The 17718-nt window shown below is 37.3% G+C and overlaps 2 protein-coding genes across 2 annotated transcripts in view; one reads left to right on the forward strand and one right to left on the reverse strand.

The window, feature by feature from the left end:
* LOC115220919 (A disintegrin and metalloproteinase with thrombospondin motifs 1) overlaps positions 1–2649 on the forward strand; it is a 42115-nt gene extending 39466 nt beyond the window's left edge. The window contains exons 19-20 of the mRNA XM_029791119.2: positions 1063–1214; positions 2384–2649. Coding sequence (XP_029646979.1) covers positions 1063–1214; positions 2384–2413 — 182 coding nt within the window. The 3' untranslated portion in view covers positions 2414–2649. The remainder of the gene's footprint in view (positions 1–1062; positions 1215–2383) is intronic.
* Positions 2650–4549: 1900 nt separating this feature from the next.
* LOC115220930 (A disintegrin and metalloproteinase with thrombospondin motifs 7-like) overlaps positions 4550–17718 on the reverse strand; it is a 36932-nt gene continuing 23763 nt past the window's right edge. Inside the window, exons 14-20 of the mRNA XM_029791129.2 lie at positions 14303–14466; positions 13410–13470; positions 12261–12402; positions 11110–11343; positions 8625–8858; positions 6716–6867; positions 4550–4759 (exon numbers count right to left, since the gene is read on the reverse strand). Of these exons, the coding sequence (XP_029646989.1) occupies positions 4727–4759; positions 6716–6867; positions 8625–8858; positions 11110–11343; positions 12261–12402; positions 13410–13470; positions 14303–14466 (1020 nt within the window). The 3' untranslated portion in view covers positions 4550–4726. The remainder of the gene's footprint in view (positions 4760–6715; positions 6868–8624; positions 8859–11109; positions 11344–12260; positions 12403–13409; positions 13471–14302; positions 14467–17718) is intronic.

A 17718-nucleotide genomic window follows, 5' to 3' on the forward strand; every position in this document is an offset into this window, starting at 1 on the left:
TCTCTAAAGGAAATTGTTTTCCTTTAGGGTGATGATTTTGTATTATCTTCATAGATAATGGTTGGTCGAATTGGTAAGAACTGGCGGTTGTTGTTGTCACAGTTTTCGAGAAGAGTTATAATCAAAGAAATTATAGCTACGATTATTCTGTCTTTGTAAGTGCCGGTTACATTATCTAATGTGACGCTTCGCATTTACAACAGCAACGGAAATTTGTCTGCTATTTGCGGCAGGTCGAGCGACCGCATAGATGCTCCTTGATGGCCATGAAGTTATGTCACATTGTTCACTCAGCTAACAACCTCTATTCATAATGATGACTGTCTCCTCGTAAGATGACCATGGCCATTACTTACAGATGTATCAGCAGCGCCTATGCAAGCGTTTTAAGTCGAGTGTGGCTTGAACAACAGCACAGCGACTCTCACTAACAACACCGAGAGAAAGCAAAAAGCAAGATACCCGGCTCAGTAGAGCAGTGGGTTTTATACACAAGTTAGCCTTCTTCTAGAGGGCTGCCTTGACAAAGACCAGGGATCCCACCTTCCCATTGGGCTTACTGCACCCTCAGACACCAGCCCAAGTAGTTCTATGTCCTGGCGCAACCTGCTCGGAATACATATATTCATATACATTATGGGATGGCCGTTGACTCTCTTGAATTCCTCCTCCCTTTGACGGGTTTTGTTTTTCATTCCGCAGAGTATCCAATAAATGCACCCTCTTCACCTTAGTTGGGTTACGGGTTTAGTCGCTGATGCTCCGACTATGTACTGGGTTACATATTACTAGTAGCGCTCAAGAGCGACCTGTCCACACACACGTACACACAAACATATACATACATACACACGCCAACACACATCCACATGACATAACAGTTAACTATCAAAAGGATTATGTAAAAACAAACTTTGTATTGTCTAAATCTTGGTCATAATTCTATTGTTTGTTGAAGTTTGCACAAAACCAAAATTGCTTTTCTTAACGCCCAAATGCTCATAAATAGATTATATGTAAATCTATAACTTTTTCCCTTTTTCTTACTGACTTCCTATTTAGACTGTCCTCAGAATGGTATTTGTGAAGTAAGCTGTGTTCCACTTCAAGAAAACGAGATTCTCACGTCAGTTCACCTGGCTTTTCTTCCTGATGGATCACCGTGTCATACTGACGTGGACACTCAGTGGAGATGCATAAGAGGAAGCTGTCGAGTAAGTACAGCCCCACCGCCCTCCAATACTTTACTATTGTTTAGTTCTACCTTAGTCGAATATAGTAGACGTATGATAAAAGACGTTCCAGTCATGACCATCTCATCTTTTTTCATGTAGTATATTGAGGAATGTGTTCTCGATAAAAATAGGAGGTTGTAATTCAGGAAAATTTATCTGTCACATGAAGCGTTCGCTTGTCGTTGGTTAATTTGCAGAAGACGTAGTTTTTGACCTAGATTCTCCCCGCTACCATCCTTAGCACGATGCAGAAATCAATAGAAATATTGCTTCACATTTGTATTTCTTTTCATATATATATATATATACACACACACACACACACACACACACACACACACATATATATATATATATGTGTGTGTGTGTGTGTGTGGTGTGTGTGTGTGTGTGTGTGTGTGTGTAAATATAATGTGTGACAATTATTCGGTAGCCATGATAAAACTCCGAGTTTCGGATGTCGGGGCGGAAACCCACGCCGGCATCTCTTCAGTTATCGGACCATCGGCAAAAATGCTATGAAAATGACCGTTAAAACAAAGGAAAATTATTGCGTGATTTACCGTTATTAAGATAAAAGAGCTATTGGAATGACCGCTAAGGGAAGGGAGTAAAAGTAAGGGAGTAAAAACGTTCATAGCAAACGCGGTGTGCGGGCGCGCATGTGTATGTATGGACATGCGCACTTACGAGATTGCTATGAACGTTTTTACTCCCTTACCTTTACTCCCTCCCCTTAGCGGTCATTCTAATAGCTCTTCTCAAACGGGGTCCACATGGCCTTTGGGAGTCCGTTTAAGAGTTTGTTGTTAAAGTGAAATTCATTGGTTACACTTCAACACAAAATCTTTTAACAATTTTTATATAATTCTTAATAATATTTAATTCTAAAAGAAGAATAATTTTTTTTAAACATGGCTGCGGGGGGTCCACTGAAGTAAAAGAGAAATCAAAGGGGCCCAAAGGCAGAAAATGGTAGCTATGAACCGTAGTTTATGGTTGAAAGAAGCAACTTTTAATACGTTTGTTATTGTTTTTGTTTCTATGAATATTTGCAGTGAAAACATCTGAAATGTTTTCAATGTCACATTTAACACCTTTTTTTCTTGCGTTTAGCGAGAATCATTTTGCCAATATTTCTTTTCCAGAAATTCGAGAACCAAACATTTTCAGGATAAAGAAGATATTTACAAGCTGTACGCCAAGTGATTCCAGCCACCCTCAAAACTCCTATAGCTTTTACTGTTGATAATTTCATATTCAATTTGAAGTAAATGAATAACGCAGTGAAAATATTGTTGACAATCTTTTAATCGAAATAAATTTAATAAAATTTCAATATATATAAATTCGTGCAAATCAAATAACATTTTGTGAGAAATTATTATTATTATTATTATTATTATTATTATTATTATTATTATTATTATTATTATTCAGTAGTTTTATTTTTATAGCGTGCTTTCATTTCACTACCGAGCGCAGCTCTGTGTGCCTTGGGTATGTGCTGTGATTTGTTGTGATGCTCTGATGGTTATTGTATGGAAAGTGTTCTGCGTAGGATGTGTGCAGTGCCTAGTAGTGCAATTTTCTGTATGTTATATGTGTTTGTAAGTCCTGTGTTTGTAAGTCCTGGTGTTTTTGTTATGTATTTGTCTGAATATTTTTTTATCATGCCTAATGCACCTACTATGATAGGAATTGTTTCTGTTTTCAGATTCCACATTCTAGTTACCTCTATTTCCAGGTCTTTGTATTTTGAGAGTTTCTCCATTTCTTTTAGAGACACGTTGTCATCAGCCGGTATTGATACATCAATTAGAAAGCATTTTTGTTATTATTATTATTATTATTATTATTATTATTATATTATTATTATTATTATTATTATTATTATTCGTCTTGTTTTTATTGATGTACACACATTGCTCTTCTGATATCTGACAATGAAATATTTGGGATTTCATAATTACGAGTGATCCCATTTACTCTTATGTAGTTATCTGAATGTAAGAAAGAATATTCGTTTGCGTGGGTGCAAAAATATTCGTCTGTAATGTTGAAAGTTTTATTTTCTAAATATTCTCACTGATATGAAGAAGTATTAGTCGCTGTTCTTTATTCAGTTTTGCTCAAAGCTTCACCACTGGATCTGCCCTAGTGTATAAGCTCTATAAGTTTCCTTTTCCTAAATAATCGAATTTTACAGTTTATAGGATTCATGCAGAACAGCGAGAATCCAAGCAATCACGTATCGATTCATTCTTAATACGTTCTGGTAGGTCTGAACACGAACATTGGATCGTTATTATTTTCCATCATAGGAGAATATCTCTTTCCTTTAGACGTTGTGGGATTATAACACGCTACTCACCGGTGCAAGTGAACTTTGAGCTTTCAGTCAAAGCTATCCCCACCGGATCGATCAATCTAACAAAGGTACAGGCTCTTGTCTATAGAAATTAGTAGTCAAATTAGTTACTGGTGTGAGCTGAGGTCTGCCAAACAGATGAAAAACAGTGAGACTCTAGACAATATTGTATCTATTCATTCTCAATATGGTGGAAACGGTTCGTTGTCTTGTAGCTTTAGTAGCAGTGGTGATGGTGGTGGCAAATTGTCTTCAATTTCTTCCCGCTGTAGTTATCTCCCTTCAACTAAAGCATTATCGTCCATCACTAATTTGCTTAAAAGCAATTCCTTGACCATAAAAGGTCAAGGAATTTACGTTATCTCCCACCTGAGAAGGAAATCACTTTTCATACATAAATGGATAAAAATGGAATTTCACTGATATTATATGAAGTGCCGTCTAATCTTTTACAACGGCTACAATGTTTAGTCCTGGGGTCGATTTCTTCGATTAAAACCCTTTAAAGCAGTGCTCCAGCATGGCCGCAGCCAAATGACTGAGACAAATAAAAGACTAAAAGAATATATATATATAATATATATATATATATATATTATATATATATATATATATATTATATATATATATACCGGAGTAAACACATAAATGTGAAACAAGGTGGAAAAAAGAGTACTCAAATACCAGTGGTAGAGTAATATGCTTTATTTAAAGCAGCAGAAAATTCAACAAAACCTGTTACTCTGAATTCCCCGTTGCCGTTCATCGGACAGTTTTTGCTAGAATCTAGCAAAAACTGTCCGATGAACGGCAACGGGAAACTCAGAGTAACAGGTTTTAGGTTTTGTTGAATTTTCTGCTGCTTTAAATAAAGTATATATATATATATATATAAAGAGAAAAAGAGAGAGAAAGAGAAGAGAAATGTATGTGTGATGTGTGTGTGATGTGTATGTGATGTATGTGTGATGTGTGTGCGTGTGTGTGCGGTGTGTGTGTGTGTGTGTGTGTGTCTGTGCGTGTGTGTGTGTGTATGTGTTTGTGTGGGTGTGTATAATGCGTGTGTTTGTGTGTGCGTCAATTCGTTTTGTTACAGGGAGTTGATATAAAAAAGAAACCTTCAAACGTTCGCATACCCTTTTGTGCCGAAATTCTGAAAAAAAAAGATAAAAAAAGGAAAGAAAGTGATGTGATCTGATCAAAAGGTATTTTCAAGGAATATTCAATCATATTTTGAATAAAACATTAACGAAGTCAAAGTTTTTCAATGTGTTTTGTGTAAAGTATTTAGAAAGTATTTCGTTTTCTATATCGATAATATTTCTATTTCTCTTCATCTTTCTTGCAAATTTATAACCTAGTTCGTGATGTCTTTTCCTCACTGCATAAGTAATTTGGTTAGCCACTGCTCCGAACGAATCGGAGAACGCTAAAGGAATAAAACAGTAAACTCATTTCTCTCTCCCATCGTATGTGAAAACGTACATTGACCGTTCGATTAATTATATGGCTTTAGAAATCTTAATAACAGCAGCCCAAATGTATACTATTTATTGTATTGGGTTGGCAACTATGTTCCCGCCTTTGTTTTAAATTTTGGTATTGATTGCGTTTTGAAATTTGGGAATCTATTTTTTTCGAGAATTCTATTTTTGAATCATTTTGGAATCTATTTTGTTTTTGCTAGTAAATTTTAGTTAATTTTTGTTAATTTTCAAATCATTAAAATGGAATGTCAAGTTAAGAAAAACGAGCATTTTCGACACCTCCTTTTTGCTTTTAATCAAGGTTCTAAGGCCGCAAAAGCTGCTCGCGACATTTGGGCTGTGTGTGGAGAGGATGCCATAGCTGAAAGAACCGCTTTTGATTGGTAGACCAAGTTCAAAAAGGGAAATTTTGACCTCAAAGACGCACATCGTTCTGGCCGTCCAGTTGAGATCGATGAAGAGCGATTAAACCAACTTTTGCACAAAAATTCTCGAGAAATGACAAGGGAACTGGCAGAGAAAATGGAATGCTCCCACACTGCTACAGAGAAGCATCTTCACTCAATGGGAAAGGCTCAGAAGTATGGAACATGGGTTCCGTATGCTTTAAGTGACAACAAAAGTCAACGAGCCACAATCTCCGCTGGTTTGCTTGCTCGTCACCGCTCAACTCATGGACACAAGCAACGATTTCTTTACCGAATTGTTACAGGCAACGAAAAATGGCGCCTGTACATCAATATGAAGCAGCTTAAGGAATGGCTTAGCTCCGGTAAACAAGCGACACTGCACATGAAACAAGATCTTCATCCGCGTAAAACGATGTTGTGCGTATGGTGGGACTGGGAAGGGATTATCCATTACGAATTGCTTGAACGGAACCAAACGGTCAACGCGGAATTCTATGTTCAACAGATGGAACGACTCAACACTGCTATTCAAGAGAAAAGATCTAATCAGCAGCATGGAGTTCTTCTGCTGCACGACAACGCCCGCCCTCATATCGCCAATATGACCAAGGAAACCATTCAAACGCATGGCTGGGAAGTGTTGCCACACCCGCCGTAATCTCCTGATTTGGCACCAACGGATTTCCACCTCTTTCGATCTCTTTCAAATGCTATGCGCGGAGTTTCACTCAATACTTATGCAGAATTGAGAGCTTGGTTGGATCAATTTTTCGAGTGGAAATCGGGAGATTTCTACCAACGAAGTATTGAAAATCTTGTTGAACATTGGGAAGAAGTTGTAAACAACAAGGGTGAATACCTTATTGATTAATTAGTTGTTATTTTTCATTAAACCTTTTAAAAACTTCCCGGAATATATGCATTCTTTACTTCTGTAGTTCATACAAGGTAAGCCTATTTCTGTCATATTTGTTGCATTCGCCGTGTGTATTTTAATTGTGAGTAATTTGTGGTTTTAGAGCGATAGCTCTGTTTATAGCAAGTCGTATTTTAATATCCTACGGAATTTTCAAAACTAAACTTTCTAGTAACAATAGTTTCTGAGATAATAGAATGAATACCCAAGCAAAACGTTTTAACACAGGAACCCAATTATTGGTATTTGAATGTGTTCATAGCAGTGCAAGGTAAACACGCATACAGTATACTTACAACACATTTTCCTCGTAGACAGCGCCATTGGGAATTTATGCTACAAGGAGTTCCGTCGGGCATTAAAGCAATATGCCCGGAAGCCCCTTCGTTAGACTGACTGGTAAGATCACATTCGACTTCGCATAAACCTTCTTTGCCGATCGCTTTATCTGTTTGATTGAAAAGATTTTAAAATAAACAAAAACGAAAATCAAATTCTGTTAACAGTTGCTCTTGTTTCTGAGAGCAGATTTATGTGGGAATGTTTAAGGATTGTGTAAAATGTTCTCTGACTCAATACAAGATTGAAACAACTGACTAGGGGTCTTCAGTGCTAAAAAGAAGTAATTGGTACACAAATAATCAATAGTGCCCAGAAGTTTCAGAAATCTTCATTAGAATGGACTAATGTATAACGAGGAGCCAGGAAAAGAGAATCTATTGGTCCAGCAGTCCCATGATTTGTGTGTAACGAATGCGAACTGTGCCTCTCCAGGGTTACCCTAAAAAATCACCGACGCTAACACGCTGAAAGGCCTCGAATTGAATACACCGAATTTCCAGCAGAAAATATGTGATCCAAATGGTCGGGAATTTTCCAGCTGAGCTAGACTCACAGAGTAAACGAAAGTTCTTGATCAAGGTGCTTTACGGAACAAGCATCTGGTTGCAACACAGGAATATGAATGCTGCTTAAGGAAGCAACAAATCTAAGTCAGTTACCGGCTTTAAAAGCTATTGTAGGCTCTATGCTCATTAGAGGAAAAACATTAAAAGATTGTTTATCGGTGATGGTCATGGCAGATCAACATTTCGACAGCTAGCATGATAGTAGTCTCCTCTCATAATCCGAGAAAGATGATTCTGCAACTCTTTGCCGAACAAATATTTTATTTATTGTGATCGAATGTGTGGGCTGTACATTAGCTCACTCCCTCCATCAAATCAAATTTACCTGAACAGGTCCACGGTGTACCACACGCCAGGTGTCGCAGAATAACATGAGATAAAATGTTTTGCTCAAGAACATAACTCATCCCTCGGTCCAAGAATTTAAACCACGATCTCGCACGCGATCGTGAATGCAATATTTTAAACGCGAGGTCATGTGTCCTCACGTTTGTCAGGATTGGCATGTCAAAGAATTGAACCTACGTTTCCTCTGATGTCATAAAAGGCGATTAAAAGAAGTTCACGTGAGATTTGCACTCGGACCTCGTAAAACCCTTGCCGGCAACGATTACCCAAATAGACCCGTGGTTGTCGTTTGAGTGGTGTTAAGGTGACATCCACCAGGAGTAGGGAATCTCCAACAAATGGTGGTTGCACCGACACGCTGTTACAACGCATACCTCTTTGCTACTATTGTTGCTAAAACAGAGCAACGAAACCAGAGCGTTTTCATTTCCCCTTCATACTTTGACTGAAGTAGGTGTATGTGTGTGTGTGTGTGTGTGTGTGTGCGGGGGTCTTCTTGAAATATAACGATTATCAAATGGGTTTAAGGTAAAAGATTTAACGTTTTTTCTCTCACTTATATTTAATCCTTCCCAAAATGTTTTGCCAGGGTTTTTCTAAATAACTGTTTATTATTATTATTATTATTATTATTATTATTATATTATTATTATTGAGCAAGAGAGCAGTGCATGCCATCAAAGTGACACTGGGGTAAAATATACAAAGCCCAGTATACCCATCATGACTACCCGTCTGATAAGGGTACACCAGGCACATGTATCACAACTATATATGCACAACAGGGTGATCTCATATCAAGATAAACAGCACATGACCTTGCAGGTGGGGCCCTGTTAGAATTTTCTTCTGGTCGAGTAACCCATCCCGCTCAAAAGGTCCCTGAATAAGGATTATCATTATTATTATTATTATTATTGAAAGAAATGAATTTGTTTCGGCAACTTACCGTCCTCATCTATTTCGTAATGGTCCCAGTCTGCCTTTGTGGTCATTAGTTTTTCCTTACTTGTCACTGTGGATAGATCACACTTCAATTGTTGTGGTTTGTATTCAAACGACCTACAAGATCGCTTTTTAAGACACTCTCTGGCACAGTCTTCGACAGTTGCGTTGAACATCCGGCCCAAGTCGTCATATCCGTAGATGGAGTGTTTAGGACTGTATTTGAATAGATCGCTGACTAAAATATCACAAAGATGAATGGAAAGGAGAAATCGTCGAAGGTATTTCAGAGATTTCAATTTAGGAAAGAAACAACATAATCACTGTTAATCTCGGACTTTTACGTCATTTCCTAACAGGATGGTACTGTCACGTTCTTTTCTAAAATGGTAACACTGTCATGTACTAATATTACTCTCCTCCTCTCTTTCCCCTTCTCTCCCCTTTGATGCCCACTTTCTCTCTCTTGAAAGAAAAATGAGTGGCCAAAACCTTAGATTGTTTTTCACTCCTCACAACAAATCAACTTATAAATCTCCTTAATTTAAGTTCATCTCGAAATAACTGTTGACATGTTACGGTCAATCGTTCTTTGTTTCTTGTTTATATATCTATACTGAGACTTTATAATATGCTGCTGTGATGGTATTACGGAGCCATTTGTTCGCATTGACATATTCAGTGTAATACTGGAGACAGCTCTTATATTAATTTACAATATAACATCATAATTGAACAGTAATATAAAAATGACACAGTTTGTAATGTTATCAAACTTAAATGCAGCTAGGTACCTTCTAGATTTCTAAATTTATGTGAATGGCTGTAAATATGGAAATCTGTATCAATAAAAATATAAATACTTTATTTATACAAATGTTTATTGGATTATATACAAATGTTTGTTGGGATATTTACAAAACAGCTACATTCACTGTTGCTTTTATTATTTCATGCTAAATTTAATTTCTTTAGATATTTGCAATTTCACCCGAAATATACAAAATGGTTAAAAGAAGAAATTCCAGTAATATTGGGTTGGCAACTAAGTTCCCGAAGTTTTCTTAAATTTTGGAATTTATTGCGTTTTTAAATTTGGGAATCTATTTTTTTCGAGAATTCTATTTTTGAATCATTTTGGAATCTATTTTGTTGCTTTTTTTCTAGTTAATTTTAGTTATTTTTTGTTTATTTTTAGATCATTAAAATGGAATGTCAAGTTAAGAAAAACGAGCATTTCCGACACCTCCTACTTTTTGCTTTTAATCAAGGTTCTAAGGCCCCAAAAGCTGCTCGCAAAATTGTAATGTGTATGGAGATGGTGCCATAGCTAAAAGGACCAATCGCGATCGGTATGCCAAGTTCAAAAAGGGAAATTTTGACCTCAAAGACGCACCTCGTTCTGGCAGGGAAAATGAAATGCTCCCACACTGCTATAGAGAAGCATATTCACTTGATGGGAAAGGTTCAGAAGTATGGTGCATGGGTTCTGCATACTTTAAGTGACAACAGCAAAAGTCAACGAGCCACAATCACCGCTGGTTTGCTTGCTCGTCACCGCTCAACTCATGGACACAAGCAACGATTTCTTTGCTGAATCATTTCTGGCGACGAAAAATGGTACCTGTACATCAATATGAAGCAGCTTAAGGAATGGCTTAGCTCCGGTAAACAAGCGACACTGCACATGAAACAAGATCTTCATCCGCGTAAAACGATGTTGTGCGTATGGTGGGACTGGGAAGGGATTATCCATTACGAATTGCTTGAACGGAACCGAACGGTCAACGCGGAACTCTGTGTTCAACAGATGAAACGACTCAACACTGCTATTCAAGAGAAAAGACCTAATCAGCAGCATGGAGTTCTGCTGCACGACAACGCCCGCCCTTATATCACCAATATGACCAAGGAAACCATTCAAATGCATGGCTGAGAAGTGTTGCCACACCCACTGTTCTCTCCTGATTTGGCACCAACGGATTTTCACCTCATTCGTTCTCTTTCAAATGCTATGCGCGGAGTTTCACTCAATACTTATGCAGAATTGAGAGCTTGGTTGGATCAATTTTTCGAGTCGAAATCGGGAGATTTCTACCAACGAGGTATTGAAAATCTTGTTGAACGTTGGAAAGAAGTTGTAAACAACAAGGGTGAATACCTTATTGGTTAATTAGTTGTTATTTTTTATTAAACCTTTTAAAAACTTTGAATTTAAAAAAACGTCGGGTACTTAGTTGCCAACCCAATAGTTTAACTCTTTTGCATTTAAACCAGCCATCTCAAGCCCAAATATTCTTTCTACGTTTTATGTTAAAATCAGCTAGATCTGACTTCTTACACCTACCTTACAATGTCAGTCTAAAACTAAATAATCACATCATAGAAATCTTGAAGGATAATACTTGATTAATTCAAATCAATGTGGATTGATATGCATTGCATTTGGTGACGTAATCTCAATACTAAAGGGTCAACACAGAACTCACCTGGTGAGGGCAGTACATACAAATCCCAGTACTCTTGCACATTCAGCATTTTATTTGACGTTGTTTTGGTTGAAAGATCACATTTTCGATGTTCTCTTTTATATTCAAAAGAATGACAATCATTATTTCTTAGACAAAGAGACGCGCACTCCGAGGGACTTACGTTGTAATGGCGATGAAGATCATCAAAACCTTTAATTGAGCGAAGTGGATATTGGACGAAGTAACGAAGTTCTGTTAGATGTAGAAATAGAAGAATTATGTTTTATTTTTTCATCAATAATTTTTTGTTTGCATATAAACAATATTCGAGATAAATTAAAACTCTCTCTTCCATCAAGCATTAAATAGAAGCGATCATCGGCGAGTAAGCAGAATCGTTGGATCGTCGGAGAGAATGACCCTCCACTTTGAATTCGATGTCTACTTTGTTTCGTATCCTTTCAGGAATCTGTAAATAAAATACCAGTCGGATATTACTGTGGCGGCCCGCTCTTCTCTTCATCCTTCTTTCATGGAAAATTCGATTGGAGAGGGAAGGGACTCTGCCAGGTTTAAAGTGCATAAAACACGCATCATTTCACAATGGTGCTCCTACGACACTGTTAGTAATTGAGTGCTCAATAAAGGATGTAGAGCTATTGTGTTATATTTTTTAGACATTTTCCCTTTTCTCCATTTATTCTTTTGTAGAACATAAGGGAAAGTATCCGCAAAAATGGCCTTTACGAAACACTAAGTCCGGCATGAAGTGAAACAATCCAGAAAATGTTTCAGCTGACAAAAATATAAAAGAAAATTTATTTTAGAAAAAAATCATGAACATTTGCTTTGTTTTATGCTCTCAATTGCTGGCGGAGAGGTAAGAGTGTGACACACGGCATGTTCCGGACTTATTTCAATCTTACAGAACCCATCCTTCTTCATTCCTAAACAGCTGATTTCTTCCAGAAAGCTAAAGAGAGAGGAGAAGGAATCGGTTCCATTACTGGTATTCTATATATGGACTCTGAATATATGGAGGAAACGCAAAATTGAGTTTGACGAGGTTCGAAGAGAAAATGCAGAGAGCCGCAGAGAATATCGAAAAGTATTTCATCAAAATCCCTAAAAACATTAGGTTTGGATTCAAATTAGAATAGAAGACTTACCAGAAAAAAGGTCAGAAAGGGATCTCCCAGTTTCTTTAAATTCCTTCGGATCAATAAATTTGTGTCTGACTAACGTAGAACAACGTTCTGATGCTCGCTGACGGATGATTTCAGCAACATTTGTCTCTCTGGTATTACAGGACTGTAAAACAGAAGAACAAATTTTATGTTCAAGTTATTAATAAAGGTTGCATTTTCGCAATTACTAGACCAGTGCCTCCCGGCTCTAATCTTTTTACGGTTTACTGTCTGCCTGATAGCCTGTACCTTTGGATGAGATTAATAGAGTAAACTCCAGGGTTAATACCCGGAATTAATTATTTACATGTGTGTGTGTGTGTGTGTGTGTGTGTGTGTGTGTGTGTGTGTGTGTGTGTGTGTGTGTGTGTGTGTGTGTGTGTGTGTGTGTGCTCGCGCGCGCGTCTATATGTGCGTTCAAAAATAACCAGATGGATAGGTTTCTGCAGTTTGGAGAATTCAAAAGAATTATTTTTTTTACATGAAAAACTAATTTTGTGATCTTTGAGTTTGGAAAAACCACTTCGGTTTTTACCTCTCAAGATCAAAATCCTTTTGTCTGGCAGAGAATTTGGAATTGGTCTCTGTGACCAATTTTATCATCAGCTTCAATTATTTTGTACTGTTGTTCATTTTTGTTGTTGCTGTTGTTGTTTCACGCAGTCACACACACACACACACGTTACTTTTCCCTAAAAGTGTACACTTTCGTCCATATTAGATATTAATTAATTCCCCTCAAGCCTATCACTGTCTAATTCTTTCTTTTTTTATATTCCTATAATTAAAAGGGTGTCATTCTTACCGACATCATTTTCTCTTCGTCATCTGAACACAGCAACAAGTGTAAAAATAGATAATCATGCACGTTAATCCGAAATACTAAATAAATTACAACTGGTCTTAATTGTCAGAAAAAAAAAACACAAGATGACAATACAACACATCCCGAAATGTGACAATGTAAATTGGAATTACTCGAAGCTGATCATCAAATCGATGATCACGGAAAATATTGTGCAATTAAGTGTACAGAGATTATTCGCTATTCGCTCCGACAGGGCATTTAATAATGTGCTAGTACAACAGTATAAGCGACACACGACTTATATAGTATATATAAGTACGTACATGGGTATTACACAATTTGGCTCGGACACTGCTTCCTCTGCACCATTCAGTTCCAACTGGTCTGAAAAAAGTAAAAGAAAGGTTTCATTTTTTTGTCGTCTTCAGCTAAGATAGTTGTTTAATTAATGAGGACCAGCTTCTATAAAACACGTGGGCAAACTCAATCCCTGTTTCCATTTTATATTTTTCAACAGTTTCTAAATTAAAGTGTTGAAAAGATTTCTGACAGCTGAACCATTGGAGTCAGTATAATCGTGTAGCCACCACCCTCTCTCAAATTTCAGGCTTTGGACTTATAGTAGAAATCATCATCATCATCATTATTATTATTATTATTATTATTATTATTATTATTATTATTCAAGTTCTGTCCACTTCATGATATGTTGTCATGTAACTTAAACAATAGGAAATACAAATTTCCGCAAACCGCTGTTTCAAAAATGTGTAGTTAAGGTAGATTTAACTGTTCTTTCTAGCAGGTAATCGTCGATACTGGACTACCATTCTCCATCCCGTATAATAGCCTCCAGTATTTCAGAGTGTGTTGGGTATAGTCCTCAGTTAAGCTGAAACTTAGTATATCTGGAACAATGGATTTTTGAGTCGATTGACCGACCAGCTTTATGCTAAAGGTCTGCTCAATAATGGCTGAAGTTCAACAACAGCCATCTAAGGATGACCTACATTATTAACTTACAGCAGTTGTAAGTTGTAGCAATAAGAAGAATGTTTCATGTGTTCAAACCGATCAGCACACATTTATGAAGGTTGACTCAAGAAGTCAGCCTCTTGTTTCAAGTCAGATAAGAATCTGAGAAACTTAGTGATAATCAATGTCTTGCATCAGGTTAGATAGATATTATTTCAAATAAATTTACTCATTTACTTACTTAGGATTGTTACATTGCCGTGTGGACAACGTAACCCCCGTTCCACACTTTCGATCACAGGGGGAATAAGAACTCCACGCGCTCCAGCCACCCGTTATCACAGGAACTGATGCCCAGAAGTTAGTTTCGGTCAAATTCTCGCAACGCTTATGTGGACGGCAAACCTAAAATGTCAGCATGTGAATTGAGAGAGTGTTAGAACGGCATTCGGTAATACATTAACTTTTATAGTGAAAAGATAAATAAACTCAAGTTTACAGATATCTTCCATGAAAATCTGTTTATAAAGTTTATTTCTTTATTCACCATACGGTTTTATACAGAGGGGGCATTACAACACATTGGGGACACAAAACATCAAAAAAATAGTCGTATGATAGGATGGGGAAAAGGGTGATAGATGAGAGGTGAAAGTAATGTGAACTGCCCCATCAGTCAACATCACTTACTTGTCCTTTTTTCTTATTTCACTGCAAAATCCCCAAAATTTAACCCGTATATTTTCCGGAGTTCATCTCTCTTTTCCTGTGCCAGTCTTCCCCTAATCTGCACGTATGCATCACCAAGTTCATTCTTAAGTTCTTTCACTTGCTCTTCCGACAATACCACTTCCATTTCTTCATCCCATCTACCTGGCATTTCCACCTTCCCCAAGTCCTTTAACCTTTCATGTAAATGCTCACTGTCTATTATCCCGATACAATATTCTTCGGGACGGAGGCTTTGTATTATCATTTGTGTGCATGTTTTCTGTTTTCTTGTTGGTGGGGAGTGGGTGGGTTTGGTGCCTGCGGGGACAGGGTGGGCCACAATGGGTGTAGATGGTGCTAGGGTGGGTTGGGGTTCAAAGTCACTTGCCTTTTTTCTTTACCCTTGTTTACTTTTTCCTGGGGTTTCCCATTCTTTTCCATCTTCCTTCACTTGTCTCTCTTTTTCTTCTGTTTCTTTCTGTTCCTCCTGGGGTGTTTCTGTTTCTTCCGCTGTTTCTTCGATTATTTCCTTCACTGCTGTAGTGCAGTTTGCTCTTATGTGGCCTTTCAAGCCGCATTTATAACATCGAGGGGCTCTGCCCTCCACCCATACTCTCATGGTTATGTCGTTAGTCGTAATTGTTTCCGATAAACTTTGTAAAATTTCCATTTCCGCTTGGACGCTCATTTTCAGCGTCCCACCTCTCCATCCTCCTTCCTCTGTTATAGTCGCTCGGACTATATCAACTTTCTCCTCATTTCCAACGATAACCGCTGCTACAACCAATTCCGCGTCGATATCTGGTGGTGTTCCGTCCACTCTAATCCTTGTGGTTCTTCTCCCCATATAAGTGGGTAGAAGTGTTACCTTATCAGTTTTTATTGTCTTTGCAGCATTTCTTCTTGCTGGTTCCTCGTTTTTGTACTGTACCACCACCGTGGCATAATTGTTTCCTCTTGCGAGGAAGATTATTTCTTCCTCTGTTGTTTTTTTAGGGCTTCCTCTACCGTTTCCATGCTTATTATATCCACTTTTTCTTTTCGTTAGCAAATACTCGGTACGTTATTTTCTTTCTTTCTATTTTGTTCTTTTTCCTGTTCGACAGCAATAATTCCGCCTCTCCGTTTACCCTTTTAATCATATCTTGGCATTTCGGTAACTTAGCCAAATTTATTTCCTTTTCGCTGGTTTTGTTGCTCCTGCATATGTTCTGTCCATCTTTCCTACCGCTTCCACTAATTTTTCTTCGGAAGACGATAAGTCCGACTCACTAGTGGCAATTTTTCTTTTTGTCTCCTCCATTCCTCTTCTTAACGAGGGAAAACTCATTTTCATTCGTCTGTCTCAAACAGACAAACCAAATTCACCAGTGAAAATCAATAAAAACTAATAAACCTTATAACTAAAACCGACTTTTCAGAATTCCCAACAGAACCGAACGCGTAACGCCGTTTTCACAACGACATAACGTCTTCACCGCACGAGCTCAAGAAAAAAAAAAGGTATCTGCTGAAATGGAAGAGTCCATTCTCGCTTAATCTACCTTGCTATAATTGCTATCATATAATGATAAGAGAAGATAGCTTTTTGCAGTTCTAGACTTGAATAAAGTTAAATTATGAGTTATATTCCCGCCAAAAAAACACGCTTGGAATGTATTCATCGCTTTCTGTTACGTGGTTCTGATTCGATAAAATTCATAGTGAAGAATTTGGTCAATTTAATTGAAAGCGTATGCAGACATGCACACACGCACTGGCACGCATACATACCCACATTTCAAAAGCTTGGAATCCATTCGGTAGAGTTTATGTTCATACTCATGTTTCATCTCCATAGAGTTAACCATAGAGTTAACACTTTAATAATGCTTTTCTGATTTCACCGTTGTGTTTTGTTGTTTGTATGTTTGACATTTATTTAAATACTAGCAGTATCGCCCGGCGTTGCTCGGGTTTGTAAGGGAAATAACTATATAAGCATTTTTAGAGATGTAAAGTATAATAGCCATCTCAATATGGCTAACCACAAGGGGAGGGTGTTACTGTAGCTTTTTACGTTCTGAGATTTAATAATATATTTTTAGAGAGTTACTTCCCTTATATATGCCAAAAATGCATTAAAAATGGGAAAAATTGATGGTAAATTTTTTTTAAATCGTAGACTCATCGTAGACGCGCGCTAATACCCAGAAGGGCTCGATATGAATTACGACTATAAGATACCCGGGTTTGGTTAAACTGCACTGCAAAATGTGGGAGTAGTTAGGAATCTAAATCGTAGGAGACAGACAGCACACAACCTCTCTTTTATATATACAGATTTTCTACCTAACTCCATCTTTCTTTTGATTTTTGCTTCACATTCCCGTTTTTTAAACTTCATATATCCCACCTAGGTCATCTTCGCTGTTTATTCCTTTGGCTTTGCCTCAATAGTGATATTTATTTTTGATTACCTCCACCTTTTACTGAATAGCATTGATTTTGTTTTCTTTATATTCATCTCTATTCCACAAGCCGCTCTTTTGAGGATTTATTTTACCATGTTACAAAGCTCTATCATCTGTATATCTAAGGTTGTTGATATTTATATTGCCTATTCACAATCCGGGCAAACATTTTACCTCTCTGACTATAACAGCGTATAAGTTAAACTTGATCTTTTTTTGATTTTAAATTTTGAGGGGTTTTTTTCCCATTCAATACTTACAACTATTGCTTGCTACCAGTAGATTTTCCTGATTTTCTAGGGGTGTTTATCACATATATCAAGTTTTGATACATAATTGATCATCTTTCACTAAATTCGTAATGTAATTATTAAAAGAGACCATTCCTAAAAGAGATCTGCGGTTAAACTTGTAACTTTTCGCCCCTACAGTTGAAGACTCTACCACAGACCTATATCTCGAACTCAGACACTTCCATTTTACTCAACAATAT

Source organism: Octopus sinensis, linkage group LG17 (genome assembly GCF_006345805.1).
Source record: "Octopus sinensis linkage group LG17, ASM634580v1, whole genome shotgun sequence".
Classification (NCBI taxonomy): domain Eukaryota; kingdom Metazoa; phylum Mollusca; class Cephalopoda; order Octopoda; family Octopodidae; genus Octopus; species Octopus sinensis.